Source organism: Scyliorhinus canicula, chromosome 11, assembly GCF_902713615.1.
Source record: "Scyliorhinus canicula chromosome 11, sScyCan1.1, whole genome shotgun sequence".
NCBI lineage: Eukaryota > Metazoa > Chordata > Chondrichthyes > Carcharhiniformes > Scyliorhinidae > Scyliorhinus > Scyliorhinus canicula.
In genome coordinates this window covers 49,379,066-49,405,067 of record NC_052156.1, presented here as the reverse complement: position 1 = coordinate 49,405,067, position 26,002 = coordinate 49,379,066, and the positions used below count along the sequence as shown (strand labels likewise).

At 47.6% G+C, this 26,002-nt stretch overlaps 1 protein-coding gene across 1 annotated transcript in view; it reads left to right on the top strand.

Annotated features, from left to right (window-relative positions):
• LOC119973755 (cadherin-related family member 3-like) overlaps nucleotides 1–26,002 on the top strand; it is a 109,683-nt gene that overhangs the window by 16,447 nt on the left and 67,234 nt on the right. Inside the window, exons 3-7 of the mRNA XM_038812180.1 lie at nucleotides 4,890–5,055; nucleotides 8,117–8,208; nucleotides 14,593–14,684; nucleotides 17,564–17,671; nucleotides 18,629–18,825. Of these exons, the coding sequence (XP_038668108.1) occupies nucleotides 4,890–5,055; nucleotides 8,117–8,208; nucleotides 14,593–14,684; nucleotides 17,564–17,671; nucleotides 18,629–18,825 (655 nt within the window). The remainder of the gene's footprint in view (nucleotides 1–4,889; nucleotides 5,056–8,116; nucleotides 8,209–14,592; nucleotides 14,685–17,563; nucleotides 17,672–18,628; nucleotides 18,826–26,002) is intronic.

Genomic DNA, 26,002 nt, shown 5'->3' with positions numbered 1-26,002 from the left:
GGAGATTCTGTGGCTTACCCTCGCGTGCAGTAGGCTGAGTTTTTGTTCCTCCATTGTTCCGGCGGTGCTGGCTTCTGCCAGGTAGGCCTTAAAACATCTCAGCCAGTGGGAAAAAATTTCCTTAGCCTCGCATCCTGCGGGTCGAGTTCTAGGCGTGAGGGCTGCTTCCATGATTTACTTCGACTGTTTCATAAGTATATTAAATTGTTGGAACCAACAATTCTACTGACATGTGCTTGTAGGATTAGAATAGCGGTTTTAATATACTTACAAAAGAGCCAGCCTGTTAGCCGTTGAACTTTCGGTGAACTGGTTGGCTGACCCTGTGGCACGGATCTTTATACAGCAGCTCCAGGGGGAGGAGTCCTGGGCGGAGCCAAGGGAGAAGCCCAGTACAAACTCTCGAGTACTCCCAGAGCTACTCCCCCTGGTGGTCAGGTAGTGCGACTGCACGTACAATAGTGATATATATATATACAGATTATAATACCGTGTGAATCTCATTCACCACAGTTTGGATGGAGCAGATTTTGTCAGGTGTGTCCAGGAAGGATTTTTGACTCAATATGTAGACAGGCTGACTAGGGGGGAGGCCATATTGGATTTGATGCTTGGCAACGAACCAGGCCAGGTGTCAGATGTCTCGGTGGAAGAGCATTTTGGTGACAGTGACCACAACTCCTTGACCTTTACCATAGTAATGGAGAGGGATAGAAACAGACAGTATTGGAAGGTGTTTAATTGGGGGAGGGGAAATTATGCTGCTATTAGACAGGAGCTGAAGAGCATAAATTAGGAACAGATGTTCTCAGGGAAATGCACAACAATAATATGGGGGCTGTTTAAGGAGCACTTGCTGCGAGTGCTGGGTAGTTTTGTCCCACTGAGTCGAGGAAGGAATGGTAAGGTGAAGGAGCCTTGGATGACAAGAGAAGAAGGAAGCTTACATAAGGTTAAGGAAGCAAGGACCTGATACGGCTCTAGAGGGCTGCGGGGTAGTCAGGAAGGAACTCAAAAATGGATTTAGGCGAGCTAAAAGGGGCATGAAAAAACCGTGGTGGAAAGGATTAGGGAAAATCCCAAGGCGTTCTGCACTTATGTGAGAAATAAGAGGATGATCAGAGTGAGAGTAGGGCAAATCAGGGATAGTGGAGGGAACTTGTGCCTAGAGTCTGAGGAGGTTGGTGAGGCCCGAAATGAATATTTTGCTTCAGTATTCACTAGAGAGAGGGACCTTGTTGCTCGTGAGAACAGTGTGAAGCAGGTTAATAAGCTCGAACAGGTTGATATTAAGAAAGAGGATGTGCTGGAAATTTTGAAAAGCATCAGGATAAATAAGTCACCTGGGCCAGATGTGATATACCCAAGGTTACTATGGGAAGCGAGGGAGGAGAATGCTGCACCATTGGCGATGATCTTTGTGTCCTGACTCTCCACTGGAGTAGTACCAGATGATTGGAGGGAGGCGAATGTTGTTCCTCTGTTCAATAAAGGGAATAGGGAAATCCCTGGGAATTACAGACCAGTTAGTCTTGCGTCTGTGGTGAGCAAAATGCTGGAAAGTATTCTGAGGGATAGGATTTATGATTATTTAGAAAAACAGAGTTTGATTAAAGCTAGTCAGCATGGCTTTGTGAGGGACAGGTTATGCCCCACAAGCCTTATTGAATTCTCTGAGGATGTGACAAGACACATTGATGAAGGTTGGGCAGTGGATGTGGTGCAAATGGATTTCAGTAAGGCATTTGATAAGGTTCCCCATGGTAGGCTCATTCAAAAAGTCAGGGGGAATGGGATACAGGGAAATTTGGCTGTCTGGATACAGAATTGGATGGCCGAAAGAAGACAGCGAATGGTAGTGGATGGAAAGTATTCCGCCTGGAGGTCAGTGACCAGTGGTGACCCACAGGGATCTGTTCTGGGACCTCTGTTCTTTGTGGTTTTTATAAATGCCTTGGATGAGGAAGTGGAAGGGTGGGTTAGTAAGTTTGCCGATGACACGAAGGCTGGGTGAGTTGTAGATAGTGTTGAGGGCTGTTGCAGGTTACAACAGGACATTGACAGGAAGCAAAGCTGGGCTGAAAAGTGGCAGGTGGCAGGTGGAATTCAACCTAGATGAATGTGAAGTGATTCATTTTAGAAAGTCAAATTTAAATGCTGAATACAGGGTTAAAGGCAGGATTCTTGGAACTATGGAGGAACAGAGGGATCTTGGGGTCCACGTACATAGATCCCTCAAAGTTGCCACCCAGGTTGATAGGGTTGTTCAGAAGGTGTATGGTGTGTTGGCTTTCATTAACAGGGGGATTGAGTTTAAGAGCCACTTGGTTTTGCTGCAGCTTTATAAAATCCTGATTAGCCCACACTTGGAATATTGTGTCCAGTACTGGTCGCCTCATTATAGGAAACATGTGGATGCTTTGGAGAGGGTGCAGAGGAGATTTACTAGGATTCTGCCTGGACTGGAGGGCATGTCTTATGAAGAAAGGCTAAGGGAGCTAGGGCTGATGAGAGGCATGGATAGAGTGGATAGTCAGAGAGTTTTCCCCAGGGTGGAAATGGCTGTCACGAGGGGGACATAGTTTTTTTTTTTTTAATTTAGATTACCCAATAATTTTTTCTATTAAGGGGCAATTTAGCGTGGCCAATCCACCTACTCTGCACATTTTTGGGTTGTGGGGGCGAAACCCACGCAGACACAGGGAGAATATGCAAACTCCACACGGACAGTGACCCAGAGCCGGGATCGAACCTGGGACCTCAGCGCCGTGAGGCGGTTGTGCTAACCACTAGGCCACCGTGCTGCCCTGGGGGACATAGTTTTAAGGTGATTGGAGGAAGGTATAGTGGAGATGTCAGAGGTAGGTTCTTTACACAGAGAGTGGTGGGTGCGTGGAATGCACTGCCAGCAGAGGTGGTGGAGCCAGAGTCATTAGGGATATTTAAGCGACTCTTAGACAGGCACATGGATAGCAGTAAATTGAAGGGGTGTAGGTTAGGTTGATCTTTGATAAAGATAAATGGTCGGCACAACATCGTGGGCTGAAGGGCTTGTACTGTGTTGTACTGTTCTACGTTCTATGTTCTAATCTGGCCTGGTTCTCAGTCCTTTCACTCAGTCTCGTTCTCACTCTGAACAGTTTCCGTCTGGTGCTCAGTCTGTTCACTCTCAGTTTGGTTTTGAGTCTGTTCCCTCTCAGTCTCGTTCTCAATCTGTTTACTCTCAGCCAGCCTCTTGCTTTCTTAACCTCAGTCTGATATCCAGGATTTTGTGTCTGGTGAACTCTGGTTTAATGTATTGTAGGAAATGTAATTACATGATATTTATTCAGTTTCCCAATGGTATTGTATTTACCTTAGGTGGTATATTAGTATCACCAAAATCCAAATAAACTGCTTGACTCTTCCTTTTATAGTGAGGGAAATAACATAACTTAAAAATCAAAGAATTAACACAAAAGAATATAAGTATTTAACCCCAGGATGGCGCTCAGACCTACCTGCTCACTTTGCCTCTTCATCAGCATTACCTGGTTTATCGGATGCCAAGCCTATCTAATATGCTTATTCCTGGTGGTTGGGTTGGGGGTGTGGGGGGTGGGGGGGGGGGGGGGGGGGGGGGGGGTCGGGGGGTGTGGGGGTTGGGGGGGTGGTGGTGCGGGTTGCTGTCGGTGTTGTCAGATGGACAATGTGGATTAAACCTACAGGGTGTGGGGGAAACCCTGACCGCTGGGTTTTCTGTGCACTACCTGACCCTTGCCAACTTTGAAAAGTTACAATCCTTTCTTGGTGCTCAGATAATGATGGAATTTATATTGGGCATCACAGAATACGTAGGTTAACACTGAGAGTCACTAAGCTGAGACTGAGAGCCCGGCTTTCCTCTCGGAGGTAAGAAATGGGAGTCAGGATTGAACCTGGTTCACTTTCCTGCTGGGGTCCCTAGACTGCTGGGCTGTGCAATTTTACAGACTGGTCTGGAAGCAGGACTGTCACCCAATTAGGCAGATCCAAGGTGGGAGTTGAGGTAGGCCAATTCTGGAGCAGGCAGGTTAAAAGGCCCTTCATTCCCATATACATCAGCCTGGATCTTTATGTGGATGTACGGAAAGCTTTGAGCTGTGTCTGGAAGGAATGTATTGAAATTATTTTTTTAAATTCTGAAAAATATTTCCGAAGACTGTCAAAATGTACACCTGTTTTCCAAGCTCCTCTCATTCACTCAGATCCACTCACCCTACCTATCCCTCAACCATCAAAATCTCCTCATTCACCCTCCACTCCCCATCCTTCACTTACCCTCATTTATTATCCACTTTATAAACATGTGAACTTACAAGTCACATAAAAGCTAGAAAACACATACCCGAGCCCATAAATACCCAAATAAACAATTTAACCTCAAAACTGCTAATCTTAGCAGATGTCTAAACTGGAAAGCATAAAAGCAATCAAAAGGGCTTAATACGTTATATACCCTTTAAAATATTTCCCACTTCCATGCAGCTGTTGTAAAATCTGACAGCTGCTGGACCCTGCTCTTAATGAGCCCACTGCAAAATGTATTGAGCATGGTAACAGGAGTGGAACTGTTTTCAGCCCGTTTATAATGGCAGAGGGTGGGAACAGAGCCACGATTTCTGGTGGCAACGAGCAGCAGCCAATTTGTTTGCTGTCACGCCTCCGTTCCCATCCGATCTGGGATGAAACTATTCTGGCCTGAGGGTCAGCGAACGAAGGAATTGGGATTGAGGGTCAGAGAGTAGGCAAACTGACAATGTGGCCTGGATTTTCGATCCTGGGTTGGGTGTGCAGAGATGGGGCAGAGTGAAAACCTGCAGCTTTATGTACTGATTTACTTTCACTGCTGTGCTTTTACTTTTACATAGCTAGTAACGACCAACAGTCCGAAGTTGGATTTTGAAAGCACTCCACGCTACTCACTTCAACTGCTTGTGCAAGATCAGAAAGGTAGCTCTGCTTCCCAGACCATCATAATAAGGATCCTCGATGTAAATGAGCCGCCCATCTTTCTGGGAACTTTAGCTAAACAAGGTATACATTTACATCTACGTATTTCTGCCAAATCAATCCAACCAACAAAGGCCACCAGTTTAAAAAGGTATATGGAACAATGGTTTGCAATTCACTGCTATGGTGGTGTCAGTGAGGAGCACACAGGTTAAATGGAATTGAGGAGCCCAAAACTCCAATGGCGAAATTACACCACGAGTAGTTAAAATGCAGCACAGTGACTGATCAGGAATGAAATGGCTACTGTCTAATACGCATTCAAAGATATCATGGTCTGACATCGAATGGAACTGCAGGTTATTTAACAGGGATGCGTTTAGGAACAATGCCTCTGATCTGATAACATGAGGATGAGTTGCAGGTCTGTACGAATCAAACAGTCAGGCTGGATTAATTTGATTGATGAGTTTGTATAAATATATAAATCACATTAAGAAGGAACTCATCTGTAGAGGGTTATATCCTGAACTCTGTGCAATCCCTAGCTATATTTCCTTACCGGTTGCAATCCAGCAAGCCACATTAGCACACAAATTCAATAAATAGTACCATAAAATGATCTTAGTTGGCAGAAAACCAGATCATGTCTGGCTGTCAAAATGCGTATTTTATTGCCCTACTGAGGTTTAAGATTCCAATTAAGTTCCTAAAACAAGTTTAACCCTCAGGCAACATGCTGAGTGATTGAATTCAGGGCCAATTCTTTAATGGTCTAAGTGGTGTGCTGATTACAGAGATGTTATTTCAGTAAATTCAATCTTGCCATTTGATTTTAAAGGGATGGAGTTATGATAATTAGTTGTTCAACTTTTTTGGCAGGGGTCTCTGTGAAGCAATGTGCAAGCCCCAGGAAATCATGATGTTGTGTTAGTAATGACATAAATGACTCACGCCATAATTCCTTGCAATGCCTTTGTCATATTAATGACGTGTACCATAGATGCAAGATTTCTTTTCTCAAATTCAGACCAGATATTTTGTTGTAAGAACTTAATTGATATATCAACCCAAAATTATAATTGGGAACAATAAGTGTTCTACTCGCTATTGATGTACATTAATCCTTAGACTCCATGCTATTAAAAAAACCTAACATTACTGTTAAGTTTTCTTAATTTGAGTCAAAGGACCAGTGTTTCCATTCCAGCTCTGCTTAATTCACTAGCCATTTCAAATGTTCCATTCCTAAGATTTGTGGTAATAATAGTAGTTGCCAGGAGAGTTCAACGGGCAGATCATTGAGAGAATCCATCTCTGCTTCTTCCAGAATGATTTGTGAAAAGATTGATTGAGCAGGTCTGTCTGAGATTCTATATTTACTGTATTTGCTAATTGCAGTGAAGTCATAAGTCATTCTTTACACTTTTCATTTTTAATGACCTTTAAGAATTGTTTTTTTATTTGTTCGTGAGATGTGGGCATCGCGGGCTGTGCCAGCATTTATTGTCCATCCCTAGTCACCCTTGAGGGGGCAGTTAAGAGTCAACCACATTGCTGTGGGCCTGGAGTCACACGTAGGCCAGACCAGGTAAGGACGGCAGATTTCCTTCCCTAAAGGACAATAGTAAACCAATTGGGATTTTATGACAATTGTTTCATGGTCATCATTAGACTCTTAATCCCAGATATTTTATTAAGTTTAAATTCCATCACCTGCTGTGGTGGGATATGAAGCCGTGTCCCCTGGGTTTCTGGATTACCAGTCCAGTGACAGTATCACTGCCTCCAGAATACTTTTATGTGTGCGAGCAGAACTGTAGTTTAGACAATGTCTGCACTCTAAATACACACACACACCAACTGTTTGAAGGAAATGCTAATTCAGAATTGAAACAGATTAAAAATAATATTCAGTTAGATCTTCACAACTGTCTCACATTTGAATGAGTTCCCACAACCGGCTTAGGTCATTTATCCCCTCAAGCTTGTTGCTCCATTTCATCACATCACAACTTTGCTCGAGATCCCTTAATACCCTTACCTAAAGGTAACACCAACAAAATCAGCTATTTATCATTTTGCCAAAACAGAGACAAAGCCAATAGAACTGGCTCAAGAAGCCTCATGAAGCTAAGATGAATTTACATGCAGTGGATTTGCTGCACTCTTCATTTATATTAACTAAAGAAAACAAAAATTAAATGAGCCGTGTAAAAGATTTCACCCAAAATACCTGAACACACATGTAAGGGAGTAATTGTTGGACTTTGATCTTTGAGTAGGGTATTTACTCAGTGGAAATGCGGTCTAGAGAGTGAGAGTGGGCCGTAACAGTACCTGATAACTGGAGACCAAGCTTCCACTTATCAAAGCTTTACACCATCATCATAAATTTGCAAAATATTAACTCTGTAAAATTCCTATTGGAAAAGCATGAAGATAGATATAAGTATCTCAGTCAGGTTATTAGGCAAATTATCAAGTGGAAGCCATGTAACACCCACATAGGACAGTGATTTACATCAGGTGGCTTTTGTGTGTCTCCTAGCAACATTTTACAAACTGGCATTGACGGCAGTTCACCCACTCATCAGCTCAGCCAGAGACTAATACCTGTTAGGGCAAATGAGGAATGGGAAAAAAAATAAACAATTTGATCTCAGACTGTTATATAAATATTACATAACATCATTTATATGAAATGAGAGATACATTTTGAGACCAAAGTAGTAAATTACAGGTAACACCACATTAAACAGTTGTCAGTGCAGCAACAGAATCTGGATATTGATCAACTCACCCTATTCAATGCTTCAGCCTTCATACCAAATTCCTTTGCCCATTATTTTAATGGAAGTATTAACATGTTTAATGTAAATGGAAATGGCAGACAAAAGAATCGGACACTAGTATGTTAAGCATTTGCCTTTCAATATCTCACAGGCTAATTTCCAATTACTTTTTGCAGAATAGAGAACCATAACTGACAGTCAAAGAGACTGTCAAAGAGACTCACGAGAAGTATAAACATAATTTGTAAAGAACCTATTTATGATTTTGTTGGACCAAAGATGTCGTCCCCTTGTTATTAAAAATAGGGGCCTGTGTGTTTCTGAGCTTTGAAACTTAATCTATTTTGCAGATGCTGAAGTTTATATTGCAGAAAACACTGCTGTCAATACTGTAATATATAAAGTTGCGGCAAAGGATCCAGACAAAAATGATGTGTTAAAGGTAAGTCATCATACTGATCATGAAGAAATGCCTTTCTTATCAAGGAAATGGTTGCTAGCACTGAAGAACTTTCCCAAGTTAAATGTCAGTATCAAATACTTGCAGATCCATGTCATCGTGCTTTAACTTCAACCATAGAAGTTCCTGTTGCACCAGTGTTACATTTGCACCTCAGCTATTCCTGTGGTCTGTGTGAGTGGGACTGCTAAATTATTGCCACGCTCAGAGTAGTTTTGTGCTATGAACCTATTTTAAAAAATAATTAGAGTACCTAATTCTATTGTTTTTCAATTATGGGGCAATTTACCGTGGCCAATCCACCTAACCTGCACATCTTTTGGGTTGTGGGGGTGAGGTCCACACAATGTGCAATCTCCACACGGACAGTGACCTGGGGTCAGGATCGAACTCAGATCCTCAGCGCCCTGAGGCAGCAGTGCTAGCCACTGTGCCGCTCCTTGTGGGCCCGTTACATTGAGCAGTGAGCAGAAAGAGAAGATTTTCTGGACAACTGACCAGGCTTGATTCAAGCCAAATTGAGTGCCCAATATCTCACTTTCAATCCAACCAACAAAGGCAAACAACAGCCCTTTATTTTATCAATTGCTCCTCTCGTCCCGAATTAGACACAAAAGTTTAAAAGGCCATTTGCAGCTTAGATAATCCTTAATATTTTTAAAATTAGGCAGCTGACCAAGTAACATTAGTATGGAGACAAGATAGTTTATTTTAAAAGAGCTATGACTCGGATAATAATGCAACCTAGTACAGCACTTGCAGGCAAAATATCTAATTGCAAGAGCAAATTTGCAAAGAAATGTTGAGTATTTCATCCTACATTAGATTGTGATGTTTATGGAAGTCACTTTTTAGATTTTGACCAAACTGTAATTGTTTCAAAGCAAGTTTTCCAGTAAATAGTAAAATGGCAGCTGGTCTCAAGGTTCTGGAGGTACTGCCTCTGTAGATGGTGCTGTAACATAACATTACCTCAGTGCTGCCAATAGGAATAAATACCAACTCACTTTTGGATTGAAGCAACAGGAAAAAATATATAAGTTATTTAAGAAACAAAAGATTTCAGACAAAAACATAATATAAGTTGGGAATGAGGTTTGCACACAAGGTAAAAGGCACTGGTTGTCAACTGCAACCATGGTTAATATGAACCATAGAAATACAGTCCTGTAAAGTGTATGTGTAAAAATAGAGCATGCAAGTGAAGGTTTGCGAAAAATAACTGATTGACAGGAATGAAAAAGTAATCCTGATCAAACTCTACTCAGAAGCAAACTTCTTCCGCACCTTTCTAGCAGGAGAAAAGACAAATGCAGGTCCAGAAGTGACAATGTTTTAGCCAACTCTGGGAAAGAGCAACTGGGGACATGAAAACACAAAAAATAGCAGGAAATGAAAACCAGATACAAAACTGAAGTCAGATGCTGCCCTCATATTGAAAGAAGAATGCTGACCACCCCCCTCCCCCCCACACCCCATCCCATTCCTCACCCCCAGGCTAAATGTTAATCTACCTCAACCCCCCCCCCCTCCCCTTGAAGGACCAAGGCCCCATGTGGAAAGGACAGCACACATTCCTCGCAACTAATGCCAAACTCCCTCCCTCCATTGAAGAATGAGACCAGCACTGATAGCCCAGCTACTGAGACAGGAATGAAGACCCTACCCACTGCTGAGAAATGGCGACATACCATGGAAATATCTCTGCACTTAACATTTGTGCTGAACCCCTCCCAGAGAATGTTTAATTTTCCCATGTTTCCCATGATCCTCTCTTCCACCCTCATTTTCATCCCTGTGCCTCTTCTCTGGTCATCTCCTCTATACTCCTTCCCTCTCCCGTAATGTCTACTCCCTTGTTGCCCCTCTCCTCTCTTCTTCCCCTTCCCTCCTAATCATCTCCAATTCCTAGATCCACATTTCTTCCTTATTACTCATCTCCCACTTTTCTTTCTAATTCCATCTAAATTATACAAAGTTCTGGATGGCATATGTCGCATTCTGAATCCTGTTTAATGTACAGCACAATGTTCCAGGTAAAAGGCGGGACATGAAAATGAAATGAAATGAAAATCGCTTATTGTCACGAGTAGGCTTCAATGAAGTTACTGTGAAAAGCCCCTAGTCGCCACATTCCGGCGCCTGTCTGGGACGGCTGGTACGGGAATTGAACCGTGCTGCTGGCCTGCTTGGTCTGCTTTAAAAGCCAGCGATTAGCCCTGTGAGCATAAACCAGCCCCTGGTTCCTCTGAATACTCTAATGTTTTCTTAACAAAGAGGAATGTTGCAGATTATTGCTCTTTCAATTAAGCGTGTCAATTATTTTTGAAATATAAGTGCTCATCCGTTATCCCCTCCTCTCCTCTTTCCTCCCACTTCAATTGGTTCCTCATTTCCCCTCTTGCAAGTAGTGCTTGCCAACCATGTGGAAGAGATGCACCAAGAAATGTATTGATGTATTCATTATCTTGATAGTGTTAAAATGACATATTCCATCAATGGGCTGGCTTTTCTGGCTCCACCCACTGTGGGCCACGGGGCAGGAGGAAGCTGCAAATATTGTGAGATCGGAAAATCAGTTTTCTGTCATTGTAAAAGCAGTCCAGGCCAATAGCAGGCCACGTTTCCCACTATACGTTTGCAGCTCTTTAGGAGGATTACTTGACGGAATCATCTCCTCCCTCCATGTTGGATCAAGAGGGCGTGGTGGCACCCAGTTAGACCAATGTAATTCACAACGCTAAAAAACATGACATGACCCTACCGAGCATGTGAATGAGCTTCGTTCCAACAGCATACTGAACACTAAAGCCGAGGCATCACTGATGTTGAGAATGCTCTGGAAAAGGGAAACGCACTTTGGTGATATGGTTTGGCACAGTGGGCTAAACAGCTAAGCCTGCTGTACAGCAGAACAAGGCTAGTAGCGCAGGTTCAATTCCCGTACCGGCTTCCCCGAACAGGCGCCGGAATGTGGTGACTAGGGGCTTTTCAGAGTAATTTCGTTGAAGCCTACTTGTGACAATAAGTGATTATTATTATTAGTAGTGATATCTACGATAAGTGAGGGGAAGGAACACGGTATCACACCTGATCAACAGCAAGGCAGCTCATCATAAAAAGGAGGCATACACAAGAGGAGATGTGAAATAGATGCGATTCTACTTATATTTATGAACATTATAGGAATGTTGTGAACTCTCATGCCACCGTTGTGCTCCTAAATTTGTTTTAGTTTCCTAACCTTACCACTGCATATGGGAGCACCCATTGCAGAGGTGGAGGCAAACTGTTGGCTGTTCCACCCTGTTGTCTGTGAAGACTTTAGTGGACACCCTCTGGAGGACTGAGACCTGGAGAGCCCCAGCCTGCTTTGGGTGTCCGGCTGTGGGTCAGGTGCACCCTCCAGGAATTGGCTGCCGGTTCCTGAGTCACTTGGGTGGATGGTCCTGGGTTGCCCAACAGCAGGTCCACCTCCCTATGTGTAACTCCTTTAGGAGGAGGGGCAGCAGGAGTGAGATCAAGATGCCCCACTTCCCTTTCACATGGACATTGATGGATGCCTCCAATGATAGAATGTAGATCCTGCACCAGTACAGGACCCATGTTCTGGACCAATGTCTCCGTGGCGGCCATTATTCTACTGGTGTTGACCTCAGTGCATTGGTATGCTGGTGCTATCAACTCAGAATCAAGGTGGACCTGGCTCCTCCCTTGTCTGTTGTAACCGCAGCATGGTAGCACAGTGGTTAGCATAGTTGCTTCAAAGCTCCAGGGTTCCAGGTTCGATTCCCGGTGTGGGTCACTGTCTGTGCGGAGTATGCACGTTCTCCCGGTGTCTGCATGGGTTTCTTCCGGGTGCTCTGGTTTCCTCCCACAGCCCAAAGATGTGCAGGTTAGGTGGATTGGCCATGTTAAATTGCCCTTAGTGCCCAAAAAGGCTAAGTAGGGTTACTGGGTTACAGGTGTGGGCTTAAGTGGGGTGCTAATTCCAAGGACCAGTGCAGACTCGATGGGCCGAATGGCCTCCTTCTGCACTGTAAATACTATGAATTCTATGAATGATAATCTGAGGGGTGCAGGTAACATCCCTTCCTGATGCTCCTGTGATTATCGCTGCAGCTCCAGCAACTGATTTGGAACCCAGTCCGGAGGCTCGTATCTGACTTGGACTCAGCAGATACTAGGCCTCCAGCAAGCCTCAGAGGGCCGGTGACCTTGGATACCCTTCCTCCATCTGCTGTGGACCAGATTGTGCGCTGTGCTCACTAGAGTATGACCCGAGTCTGTTCTAGAACTCAGTCCCGCCGTGGTGGTGTGTGTCTTTGCGCTTAGTGGAGGGTATGGGTGAGCGCTGTCCTTAGCATCCTTCCCTGAGCTGTGTCTGGGCTAGAGCTAAGGGCTTGGCTGGTTGAAAGTAGAGATAATTTTTAATTCGTTCTTGGGATGCAGGTGTTGCTGGCTTAGCCAGCATTTGTTGCCCATCCCTAATTACCCTTGAACTGAGTGGCTTGCTCGGTCATTTCAGTGGAAGCAGTTAAGAGTCAACTGCATCTGTGTGGGGCTGGAGTCACATGTAGGCAGAATTCCTTCCCTAAAGGACATTAGTGAACCAGATGGGGTTTAAGACAATTGGAAATGGATTTATCATCACCTTTAGGCTTTTAATTCCATAATTGTTTCGTTTAATTCAAATTTCACCATCTGCCTTGGAGGGACCCCAGCGTATCATCCTGGGTCTCTGGGTTACTAGTCCAGTGATGATACCATTACGCCACCATCTCCTCTGTGCATGGCGCATGGTAAGTGACTCTGAAACTGGACAAAGCACTCACAGTCAGGTTTTCTGAGGGGTGAGCTGGTGCAGGATCCTCAAGTGGGTGTTTGGTGCCAACCTCAGTCTCGTCGCAGGCACAGTCCAAGTCCTCGCCGGCCAGCGCGATGGCTTGGTTTTCAAACTTTGCTGGGACCTTGAGTTCCGGCACTCCACCCGTCATCTGCAACCTTCCCCTTGCACTTGTGTGCGATCTTTCCCTGAATAAAGACCGATTGAGAGATTGTGAGCAAGGTGCATGCCAGGGCAGATGATAAGGTGCATAGGGTAAGTAGGTGGCAAGGGGAGCCACGGAAGGGATGAGGATGTGATCCACAGATGAGCCCAGATGGAGATGGGAAAATGTGCAAGAATGAATGGTAATGTCACTTGAGCCGGCAGTGAATATGATGCCGGAGAATGTGTGGTGGACTTGTGAGTATGTGAGTTCTGAATGATGAGATGGTTGACTTACCCTCGTGACACAGATGCGATCATTAATTCTCTTTCTGCAATGGGTGCCTGACCTCTTCTGTGCAGTGTTGGCACTGACCATTTCTGCCAATAACTTTCTAATTGGATTGGTGAACGTGCTGGCATTCCTGTAGTCAGAGTGGAGCAGAGGACATCACGGCGGGCCTTGGATATGTCCAAAAGGTGTTCCATTGAGGCATCATTTGGGGTCTGCCGTCCTCTTGGCTTTCGGGGCCATATCTTCAATGGAGCAGTTTTAGGCTGCAGACATTGAAAACATTATGCATGGCTGCACTTTAAATATGGCGGCCAGAGTGAGGAAGAGGCAGACTTATGGTTGGATGGCCAAATCAGACGTTGCCCGTCAGCAATCCGGCATGTTTCCTGTTTGTGCATATTTAATGAGGTGGGAAGCAGGGCAAAAGCCCGCCATTGCAGTCCACCGATTTTCTTGCCTGGCACTGCACTTAATGGACTGGGGGGATAATTCCACCCATTTATACTGGGTTAAAGGAATGTTTTGCATTAGGTTTTGTTTCAAACTGATTGGGAGATTGTAAACAAGCTAGGTACGTTCAGAGTGAAATGTTCAGGGAGGCATTATAGTCTGTTGCTACAAGTAAAGAATGTAGGTAAAGAATGGATGCTAAACAAACTGATGTTCAACATAGCTGTTGTTCATCAGTAAATGTGCCGTGAAGCTTAATTATTGTCATTGAGAAATAATAGGCATCACTTGTCTCATTTGAGGAGAAATAGGATGGAAATTCCTCGTTACTAGTTTGAGTTAAGCCAGACTGAGTACATAATGAAACATCATAATTTGTATTTTTTCTTATTTCTCTTGATAACATTGCAAAATGTCAGCTTTTGAGGGTAAGCATGTACAGGTAATCATTGTAGTAACAATCCTTCAGCGCCTTGTGCACAAGGAAACCTTGACAGAAGCTAAATAGTAATACGTCTATGTGTTAGAAACATCAAAATGCATTTAGATTTAGTTTTATGTAAGACATTTAATGAATGTATTTTTGAATTTCTTTCTTTCAGAAATTTTAATGGATTTTTTTTTCCAACAGTACTCACTATCAGGCACCACAGACTTTCAGATAGACACTACTGGTTCAATATCTGTAGCAAATACACTTGATTATGAAAGTGCAACAAAGAGGTAAACTGTGCATAACTTAGTACGATTTACTTTGATTTGTTCTTCTAAAGGGAAAAAAAGAAGAAATTTATATTCATAAACATCTTAACATATCCTTGTCAGGACACCCCACAGTGCTTCAAAGTCAATTTTTTACTTTTGAAAATTAGGGTGGAATTTTCCTATATTTTTTCAGTGTCAGGCTCGGACTGAAAACCAGCGTGTAGCTCTCCAGCTGTACAGCTGTGTTTTTAGACCAGATTTTCTGGCACTTTTGATAAAAAATTGAGCGGGCATGGTTTATGCCATCAGTCATAGAGTCATACAGTACAGAAGAGGCCTTTTGGCCTATCGAGTCTGCACCGACAAAACTATGCCAGTCTACACTAATCCCACTTTTCAGAACTTGGCCCATCGCCTCGAATGTTGTGACATTTCAAGGGCTCATCCATGTACTTTTAAAAGTTTGTGAGGTTTCCCGCCTCCACGACCCACCCAGGAAGTGTATTCCAGACTCCCACCACCATCTGGGTGAAAATATTTTTCCTCAAATTCACATTAAATCTTCTGCCCCTCACTTTAAAATTATGCCACCACATTATTGACCCTTCAACTAAGGGGAACAGCTGCTTCCTATCCATCATACCCCTCATAATCTTATACACCTCATTCTGGTCCTCCCTCAGCCTTCTCTGCTCTAGAGAAAACAACCCAAGCATATCCAGCCTCTCTTCATTGCTCAAATGCACCATCCCAGGCAACATTCTGGTGAATCTCCTCTGCATCCTCTCCAGTGCAATCACATCCTTCCTATAGTGCGGTGACCAGGACAGAACACAGTACTCCAGCTGTGATCTAACCAAAGTCCTGAACGACTCCAACATAACCTCCCTGCTATTATAATCTATCCCACGACTAATAAAGGCGAGTGTCCTTATGCCGCCTTAACTACCCTTTAACCTGTCCTGCCACCTTCAGGGATCTGTGGACAAGCACCCCAAGATCCCTCTGTTCCTCTGAGCTTCCTAGTGTCCTGCATTCATTGAGTACTCTCTTGTGTTACTCCTTCCAAAGTGCATTGCCTCACACTTTTCAGGGTTAAATTCCATCTGCCAATTATCTGTCCATCTAACGAGCCTGTCTACATCATCCTGCATCCAAAGACCATCTTCCCCACTACTAACCATCCTGCAACTCTTCCTGTCATCCGCAAATTTACTGATCAACCCTTCTACATATCATCTACCGTTTATATATATTGCTAATAATAAGGGATCTAGCACTGATCCCTGTGGTACGCCACTGGACGCCGGCCTCCAGTCACACACACAGCCTTCCACTATCACCCTCTGTCTCCTAACGTTAAGACCGTTTTGGATCCAACTTACCAAGTTACCCAGAATTTCATGTGCTTTTACCTTCTTTATCAATTTCCCATATGGGACCTTGTCAAAATGCCCCCAGCAATCCCCCCATTGTCACAGATGACCCTCCCCCCTCACAATAGGGTGCTCCCCCCACACCTCCCCTTCCCACCACCACACAGTACAAGCAGCAGGCTGTACCTCCACCTTCCCACAGGCAATAGGGCTACCCCCCAGCCACCACAGCGCCAACATTGCCACCCACAACCACAATTCCAACATCGCTCCATTATCCCCCCTTTTGCAGGTTGTGTTCAGTTCTCAGGGACGCTCTTCCTTCCTCTGCCCCCCCCCCCCCCCCCCTCCCGCAACCACAGTGTTAGGGGCACTCTTCCTCACCCCCTCACCCCGCCATAAACAATCTCATGGGCACTTACACCCCCTCACAGGCATCAGCCCTCCCTAATATACATAAGGGGAACCCCTCTCATCGGGCACCCCAGTGGGTCTACCCCTGCCACTGTTCCCTGGCACATGTTAGCAGTGCCAACCTGGCAGTGTGAACCTGTACCATAGGCCTGGGCAATTCCCTCTCCACCCGCGGGCTACATTGGTGTAGCACGGTAGCACAGTAGTTAGCACAGTTGCTTCACAGCTCCGGGGTCCCAGGTTTGATTCCCGACTTGGGTCACTGTCTGTACGGAGTCTGCACGTTCTTCCCGTGTCTGCGTGGATTTCCTCCGGGTGCTCCGGTTTCCTCCCACAAGTCCTGAAAGATGTGCTGTTAGGTAATTTGGACATTCTGAATTCTCCCTCAGTGTACCCGAACAGGCGCAAGAGTGTGCCGCCTAGGGGGATTTTCACAGTAGTGCAGTGTTAATGTAACAATAATAAAGATTATTATTGTTTACCTTGGTGGCTCCTTGGTGGCTCCAGAGGATTCCTTTCTGTCTTCACGAACACGTTGTGAATCTTGCCGCAGTGGTCTCATGCTGGTGAGGTTTCAATACTCTGTGAGGGGGGACAATGAGTAGGGGAGGCACTTTAAACATATGCATTAAAGTGTAATTAAATGGGATTCCTGTTTTTGCCCCTTCAGCTACATGAGGGTGCCCACCATCTTTAATTGGATGGTGAGCGCACCCTGCAATCACGTCTGGGAAAATCACTGCCAGTTGACCCCCATTTGACTCCAGCATTGGGGTCCTGATCTAAAGTCCAACGTCTTGCCTGATGTGTTCATTTTCCAAGTTTAATTCTTTATTAGAACTGAACTTTAATGTAGGGTCGCACCTGAAACATGGCATCGGGTGCAGTTCGGGTGCTGTAGATCACAACACAAAATTTGTAACTCTTTATTGATGTTCTGCCAGCATAATGACCAGGCCCAAATTGAGTTTCTGCCCTATGTTTGGTGTGAGAAACTTACATGCACACTATGGCCATTGCTATGTTGAATATATACATTATATACATTTATATATAGATTATTAACGGTGTTTCTGTTTAACTAATACAAATGATTATCATTTGAAGCTATTCGTTGTCAGTGAAGGTGGAGGATGCAAATGGTCTGTTTGTTACTGGAATTGTGAAAGTGTTTATCACCAACGTCAATGACAATAGTCCAGTATTATCTTGCATGTAAGTATTTGTAATTCTTTTATGAACTATAGTGTGTATTGTTTTACCGGACTGTGTGGCTGGCAGCTCCCCTCCCCAAAACCTCGCACGGAACACCTCCCGGTACTGCCCAGGGGCACTGACTAGGCAGTGCCAGGGGTCCAGAGTCTGTGAGGTTCCAGGGGGCAGTGCCTGGGTATGACCCTCTTTTCCCCTGATGGCTGTACTGAACTGTGCACCTCTGGTGGGTTCTGCTCACCAGGTGCACCTTACGGGGAACCTATCATGATTCATGGGCAGCATGGTAGCATGGTGGTTAGCATAAATGCTTCACAGCTCCAGGGTCCCAGGTTCGATTCCTGGCTTGGGTCACTGTCTGTGCGGAGTCTGCACATCCTCCCCGTGTGTGCGTGGGTTTCATCTGGGTGCTCCGGTTTCCTCCCACAGTCCAAAGATGTGCGGGTTAGGTGGATTGGCCATGATAAATTGCCCTTAGTGTCCTAAAAAGTAATGTTAAGGGGGGGGTTACGGGTATAGGGTGGATACGTGGGTTTGAGTAGGGTGATCATGGCTCGGCACAACATCGAGGGCCGAAGGGCCTGTTCTGTGCTGTACTGTTCTATGTTCTATGTTGCGTGAGGGCATGCCAACAATTTAATGGACAATTTAACATGGAAGGGCTATCAGACATTAAGGTCTGAAAATCATATTTAAATTGATGTACATTAAAAGTCAGGATTCCCGTTACGTCATTGGTGGTAGAACGGGGATAATGGATCGGTGAAATCCTGCCAGAGTAAAACCATTTTGGGACTCCCACGATGCCCTGCCCCCTGTGCCATTCCTGCACTCCACCCCCCTCCCCCATCGCCCCAGAAAACAGAAGCAAAGGATACTCCCCCCATATATTTAGTATTGGGTTTAAAAAATGAACAAGGTTTTCCTCTGTTTCAGTCTAACCACATTTATTTTGTGTAGTTTCAAAAATAGAACTAATGGCCAAGAAACTGATGTGGGAGAAACCTCGAACTCAGGGATGACAGCAATTATTAGCCTAAATGAAGAGCTTGCAGTTGGAACGGTTATTGCAATTTGCACAGCTACTGATGCTGATCAGATGGGTGATATCATTTACCAGCTTGATCCTGCAAATAATTATTTTGCCATTGATAGAGGTGAGCTCATCATTAATTATACATTTGTAGATGTTTTGATGATTGCTCTGCTAATTGCAGGTGTATTGCCTGTAAATACTGTTTAAAATTCTTAGACAAAAGTTGAGCATGACATGCAAAATGAACTGTGCGACATGACTTTTGAAGAACATGTACGTTTGTAACTTAAAATTTAATTTTGGTGGCACAGCACCGCCTTGAACATGTATCAGGTGTGGTGATATGATTTGCATACCTGTCTGCCATTGGGGCAGAACACCGGCTTACCATTGGCCCTGGTCGGTCATGTGCCTCTCGACCGATTGGCCGAGAGGCTGAGTTAACCACGCCTCCATTAACGAGGTATAAATGGACAAACGCCCGGCGATCGTCCATTCCATTGTAGACGATCGCAGAGCTATGTTCTAGTCTATTAAAGCCTGACTTTTGTAAAGCACTCGTCTCGCGTACAATCGATGGTACATCAATTTAATAGACTAAGACTTTTAAGATGGAGTTCCGGATCAAGCCCGAATGCCTCCGCATCAGCCCGCAAACTCCGAACTCTGCAGAACTTTTCCAACTCTGGCTGACATGCCTCGAAGGGTTCCTAGCATCTACAACCACCCCCCCCAACCGGGGCACAGAAACTGCACGTCCTCCACTCCAGCGTGGGTATCGACGCCTACGCAATAATCAAAGAGGAAACGGATTATGATGACGCAATACAAAAGCTAAAAGGACAATTCATCAAACCAGTCAACAGCGTATTCGCCCGACATCTGCTGGCCACCAGACGGCAGCTCCCCGGTGAGTCACTAAACCAATATTACCGGGCCCTCCATACCCTGGGGAGGAATTGCTCCTGCGTCGCAATCTCAGCTACGGAGCACATGGAACTACTGATCAGAGACGCTTACGTGGCTGGGATGCTGTCCCCCGCTATCCGCCAGCGGATGCTGGAGAGAGATGACCTCAGCTTAACTGAGACACTGACCCTCTCCTCCTCTCTGGAGGTCGCTGATCAAAACGCCCGCTTCTATGACCCCAGCCAGGCCTCCTGGCACGCTTCACAACCGCCATCCGCCGCTCCCGACCTCCCTCAGGCCTGTGCCGTGGGACGCCCCGACAAGTCCACGGGGCCCTGCTGCTACTTTTGCGGGCTCGCGAAACACCCTCGCGCGTGCTGCCCAGCCCGCTCCGCCCTCTGTAAGAGCTGTGGGAAGAAGGGCCACTACTCCACGGTCTGCCAGGCCAAAACGCTGGCTGCGGCGCTTCTGGACGCAACGCAACACTCTCCCCCCCGCCCCCAGGCCTCTGCGACCGGCCTGTGCGCCTCTCTCTCTCCTCCGGGGCCGCTCCAGTGCGCCGAGCTCCTCCCGACTCGCGCCCCGCTGGCTGACCAGCGCGCCTCTCTGGGCCCTCCCGGTCCCTGTCTGCCCACCTCGCGAGCCTCCCCCCCCGCCCCTGGGGCCCGACCTGCGCGCCTCTCCGGGCCCTCCCGGTCCCTGCCTGCCCGCCGCGCACATTTCCCCCCCCCCCGCCCCCGGGCCCCGGCACCCGACATGCTCGCCTCTCCGGGCCCTCCCGGTCCCTACCTGCCCGCCACGCGAGTCTTCTCCCCCCGCCCCCGGGCTCCTGCGCCTGGCCTGCGTGCCTCACCTCCCCCGCTCGCAGCCGCTCCACTTGACTCGACGGCACCGCTAGCCCCGCCCCCAGCGACCACGAGGGCCTCCTGGGCGCCGCCATCTTGGGGCGCCGACTCCACGTGCGGGTCCTGGGCGCCGCCATCTTGGGGCCCCGACTCCATGTGCGGGTCCTGGGCGCCGCCACCTTGGCGCCCTGACTCCACGTGCGGGTCCTGAGCGCCGCCATCTTGGGATCCCGACTCCACATGCGGATCCTGGCCACCGCCTTCCGGGACTGGCACGCAAGGTTCCTCCAGCATTGACTCGGACGGCGACGACGGAGACGGATTTTCTCCACGGCTCGCGGCCGTTCAGCTCGACCAGTCACGTCCATGCACGCTCGCCAAAACGACAACGCTGGTCCACCTCAACGGCCACGAGACGGGCTGCCAGCTGGACTCCGGGAGCACGGAATGCTTTGTTCACCCTGACACGGTAAGACGCTGCGCGCTCGCTGTCCATCCGGTAACACACAAAATCGGGTTAGCCTCAGGTTCGCACTCCGCCCACATCACCGGGTGCTGCATCGCGGACCTCACGGTCCAGGTGAAGGTTTTTAAAAATTATAAATTCCTTGTCCTCCCTGACCTTTGCGCACTGGCACTCCTAGGACTGGACTTCCAGTGCAACCTGCAGAGCTTGACCTTTTAATTCGGCGGCCCTATACCCCCCCCTCACTTTCTGCAGCCTCGCGTCCCTCAAAGTGGACCCCCCCTCCTTGTTTGCTAATCTCACCCCCGATTGCAAACCCGTCGCGACACGGAGCAGACGGTAAAGCGCCCAGGACCGGACCTTCATCAGGTCCGAGGTCCAGAGGTTGCTGAAGGAAGGGGTCATCGAGGCCAGCAACAGTCCCTGGCGAGCCCAAGTGCTGGTAGTCCGGACTGGGGAGAAAAACCGGATGGTCATCGACTACAGCCAGACCATCAATCGGTTTACGCAACTGGACGCGTATCCTCTCCCCCGTATTTCCACCATGGTAAACGAGATTGCGAAATACAAGGTCTTCTCCACTGTGGACCTTAAGTCCGCTTATCACCAGCTCCCCATCCGCACGAGTGACCGCAAGTACACCACGTTCGAGGCTGATGGGCGCCTCTACCACTTCCTTAGGGTTCCGTTTGGTGTCACAAATGGGGTCTTGGTCTTCCAACGGGAGATGGACCAAATGGTCGACAAGTACGGATTACAGGCTACCTTCCCGTATCTTGATAATGTCACCATCTGCGGCCACGACCAGCAGGACCATGACGCCAACCTCCAGAAATTCCTCCAAACCGCAAAACTCCTTAACCTCACATACAATAAGGATAAGTGCATGTTTAGCACCGACTGTCTAGCCATCCTTGGCTACGTAGTGCGTAAAGGAGTGATAGGCCCCGACCCCGAACGCATGCGCCCCCTGATGGAACTCCCTCTCCCCAATACCCCAAACTCCCTCAAACGCTGCCTGGGGTTCTTCGCATACTATGCCCAATGGGTTCCCAACTACGCTGACAAGGCCCGTCCCCTCATTCAAACCACGACCTTCCCGCCGTAGACAGAGGCCTGCCAGGCCTTTAGCCACATCAAAGCGGACATCGCAAAGGCCACGATGTGCGCCATCGACGAGTCCCTCCCCTTCCAGGTCGAGAGCGATGCATCAGAAGTTGCTCTGGCGGCCACCCTGAACCAAGCGGGCAGACCCGTGGCCTTCTTCTCGAGAACTCTCCAGGCTTCCGAACTCCGCCACCCCTCTGTGGAAAAGGAAGCCCAGGCCATAGTCGAAGCAGTGCGACATTGGAGGCACTATTTGGCCGGCAGGATGTTTACCCTCCTCACAGACCAACGGTCAGTAGCCTTCATGTTTGATAATGCACAAAGCGGCAAGATCAAGAATGACAAGATCTTACGGTGGCGGATCGAGTTGTCCACGTACAACTATGATATCTTGTATCGTCCTGGGAAGCTCAATGAGCCTCCTGATGCCCCATACCGCGGTACTTGCGCCAGAGCTCAGATAGACCGCCTCCGCTCCCTCCACGCGGACCTCTGCCATCCAGGGGTGACCCGCCTACACCACTTCATTAAGGCCCGCAACCTGCCCTACTCCATCGAGGAAGTCAGGTCAGTAACCCGTGACTGCCACATCTGCGCTGAGTGCAAACTGCACTTCTACCGCCCAGAGCGCGCACACCTGATCAAAGCATCCCGCCCCTTCGAACGTCTCAGCATTGACTTCAAGGGGCCCCTTCCCTCTAACAACCGCAACATTTACTTCCTGGCGGTGATTGACGAATTCTCCCGCTTTCCCTTCGCCATTCCCTGCCCCGACATGACCACATCGACCGTCATTAAGGCACTCCTCTCCATCTTCTCCCTGTTCGGCTACCCCACATACATACATAGCGATCGGGGGTCCTCCTTTATGAGCGACGAGCTGCGTCAATTCCTGCTCGACAGGGGCATTGCCTCTAGCAGGATGACCAGCTATAACCCCCGGGGTAACGGACAGGTCGAGCAGGAGAATGGTACCATCTGGAAGACCATACTACTGGCCCTCCGGTCCAGAGATCTCCCTATTTCCCGATGGCAAGAGGTTATCCCCGATGCCCTACATTCTATCCGCTCACTCCTCTGTACCGCAACTAATCAGACACCTCATGAATGTCTTCTTGTTTTCCCCAGGAAGTCATCCTCCGGATCCCCTCTCCCGACGTGGCTGGTCACTCCCGGACCCATCTTGCTCCGGAAGCATGTGCGGGTGCACAAGTCCGACCCGTTGGTGGAGCAGGTCCAGTTACTCCACGCTAACCCGCAGTATGCGTACGTGGAGTACCCCGACGGTCGGCAGGACACGGTCTCCCTCCGGGACCTGGCACCCGCCGGCGTGCGGCCTTCTCCCCCCCCCCCAACACAGACCCCCCTCTTTTTTTTTCACCCCAGCACCCCACTCAGGTTCCCCATTCCACATCCATGGCGTCTCCACGGCCAGCTCAGGTGACGGAGACTATTCAAGGTCCATCGCTCCCGGACTCCAGGACGTCAGCGGAACCATCGGCCGACCCGACGTCAACTCCTCCACTGCTGCGGTCTGCCAGGACGTCAAGGACCACAAAAAGACTGATCGAATCTTTCTAAAGTTCTACAGCTCCATGGACTTTGTGTACATATGGTTTTGTCTGGGCCAGTGGGAAGCCCCCAAATTCGATAAGAGAAAGGAGAGAAAATGTATCCTCCCGGTTGCTACTCATATCACCAGTTCTCCCCCCCCCCCCCCCCCCCCCGGCTCTCATTCATACCCCCCCCCCCCCCCCCCCCCCCCCCGCGCCCCCCCCCGGCTTCCATCTCCGCAAGGGGAGAATGTGGTGATATGATTTGTATACCTGTCTGCCATTGGGGCAGAACACCGGCTTACCATTGGCCCTGGTCGGTCATGTGCCTCTCGACCGATTGGCCGAGAGGCTGAGTTAACCACGCCTCCATTAACGAGGTATAAATGGACAAACGCCCGGCGATCGTCCATTCCATTGTAGACGATCGCAGAGCTGTGTTCTAGTCTATTAAAGACTGACTTTTGTAAAGCACTCGTCTCGCGTACAATTGATGGCACATCATCAGGTTTACCTATTATGTTGTTTCTTCTTAATCCCGTTACCTCCTCCTCTCTTTGAATGTGACCAACATTAATTATGGGGATGGTCACACATAATAGGTAGAATTTAATGCCGCCTCCCCCAAGGTACATTTTGGAGGTGGGAGGTATTTCATTAGGTCAGAAAGTGAAGGTGCAGGGTAGTCAAGATGTGGGAAGCTCAAAATGCATCCCTGGGGTGGGGTGGAGGAAGGAGGGTGGTGGTTGGTGGGTGTGGGGGCTTCCCTCATTGTCAGACGTAGTGCCAGATCAAAAGACCCTTCATTAAGGGGAGGGGCTGCTCTTTCTTCTGATGAGCAGCCCCTGCTCTTCCTTCCGACGTTCCTCCTCGCTTTTGGGACTTCCACCCCTCAACCCATATCCCGCCTGACCGCCTGCCCACCCACCCACACTCATCTGTGGGCATTGGTCCCATGACAATCCTTTGCCTCCCCCTAGATGCTTTGCCAACAGCTGCCACCATTCCCTCTGGAGCTGTCAGCAATGGACAGCTGCCGACCTCTGATTGGCTGGCAGCTCATGGGAGCTGGATCTCTGCTCTCAAGTGCCTTAAGCCTGAGACTGTCACGCTGCTCACTAATTACGTGTTTGTTCAGCACTTCATTCAGCAAGCCTTCCCCGAGGGAGGCGCCATTCCCCAAGTCGGCCGGCGAGACCCCTGTTGTCTCTCTCAATTACCACCCATTATCAGTGTGACTAATAAGTTAGTGTCCTGTTTTCTGATGGTGGGTGCGTGCGATCCGGGGGGCCTATCATCTTCTGCGCCAGCCTGCTGTGTGGCTCCGCCATCTTGCGTGGGAGCCGGTGCGAAAATGGCTGCCGTGCGCATGCGGGGACCCGCAGCCAGAAGTGCAGGGTCCCGTATCGGCAGCAGGAGCTGCGCGGCGCACGCCGGGGCCCTGCTATCCCTTTTGAAGTCGGGGGAACCCCTTCGGACTTTTTGAAAAAAGTCTGGAGTGATTCGCGCCCGTTTTCCGGCGGGCGTGGGCGCATAGCCCCATTTTCGGAGAATCCCGGCCATGGTCACCAATGATGGAGTGAAGGAAATCAAAGTCGCGCAAGAGAGCAGAATTGCCCAGAGATCTTGGATGGCTGCACAGCTGGAACATGGTTACAAAACTCGGGAGGGGCAAGGCCATTGAGAGATTTAAGCACAGGTTCGAGAACATTTAAAATTGAAGTGTTGTCAGGCTGACAGCCAATGTACGTCAGCAAGTATAGAGGAAAGCTGCATGAACTGCAATTTGACTTTTGAGTTAAACCTTTGAAAATGATAGCTTTATAGATTAATAATGAATTAGCTGCAGGTTAGATTAATGTTCCTACTTTCTCTGCCTGACTGAAGGATTTTGGCCTTTCACAATAAAGGAAATCAGTAAAAACTGACACTCAATCATTACTTAATTAGACACAACAGAGAAAAAAACCTATTCATTAACTCTTGCTTCTAATTACTTATTATATCTTATTAAATGCAATCACAGAACATTTATTTCACTTTAGTATTTTCACAGTCTTGGCCAAATTAGACTGACCATGCAGCCTTTTGTTAGCCTTTATACATTCACTAAATTTTGTGGTCATCAACATGCTGGATGAAAAGCTAAGGAGCACTAATTTGTGCATCGATCTGTTAATAAAACAGTTCTTCCTATTTTTAAAATAAATTTAGAGTACTCAACGTTTTTTTCCAATTAAGGGGCAATTTAGCATGGCCTATTCACCTACTCTGCACATCTTTTTGGGTTTGTGGGTGTGAGACCCGCGCAGACAAGGGGAGAATGTTCAGACTCCATATGGACAGTGACTCGGAGCCGGAATCGAACCCGGGGCCTCGGCGCCGTGAGGCAGCAGTACAAACCACTGCACGACCCTG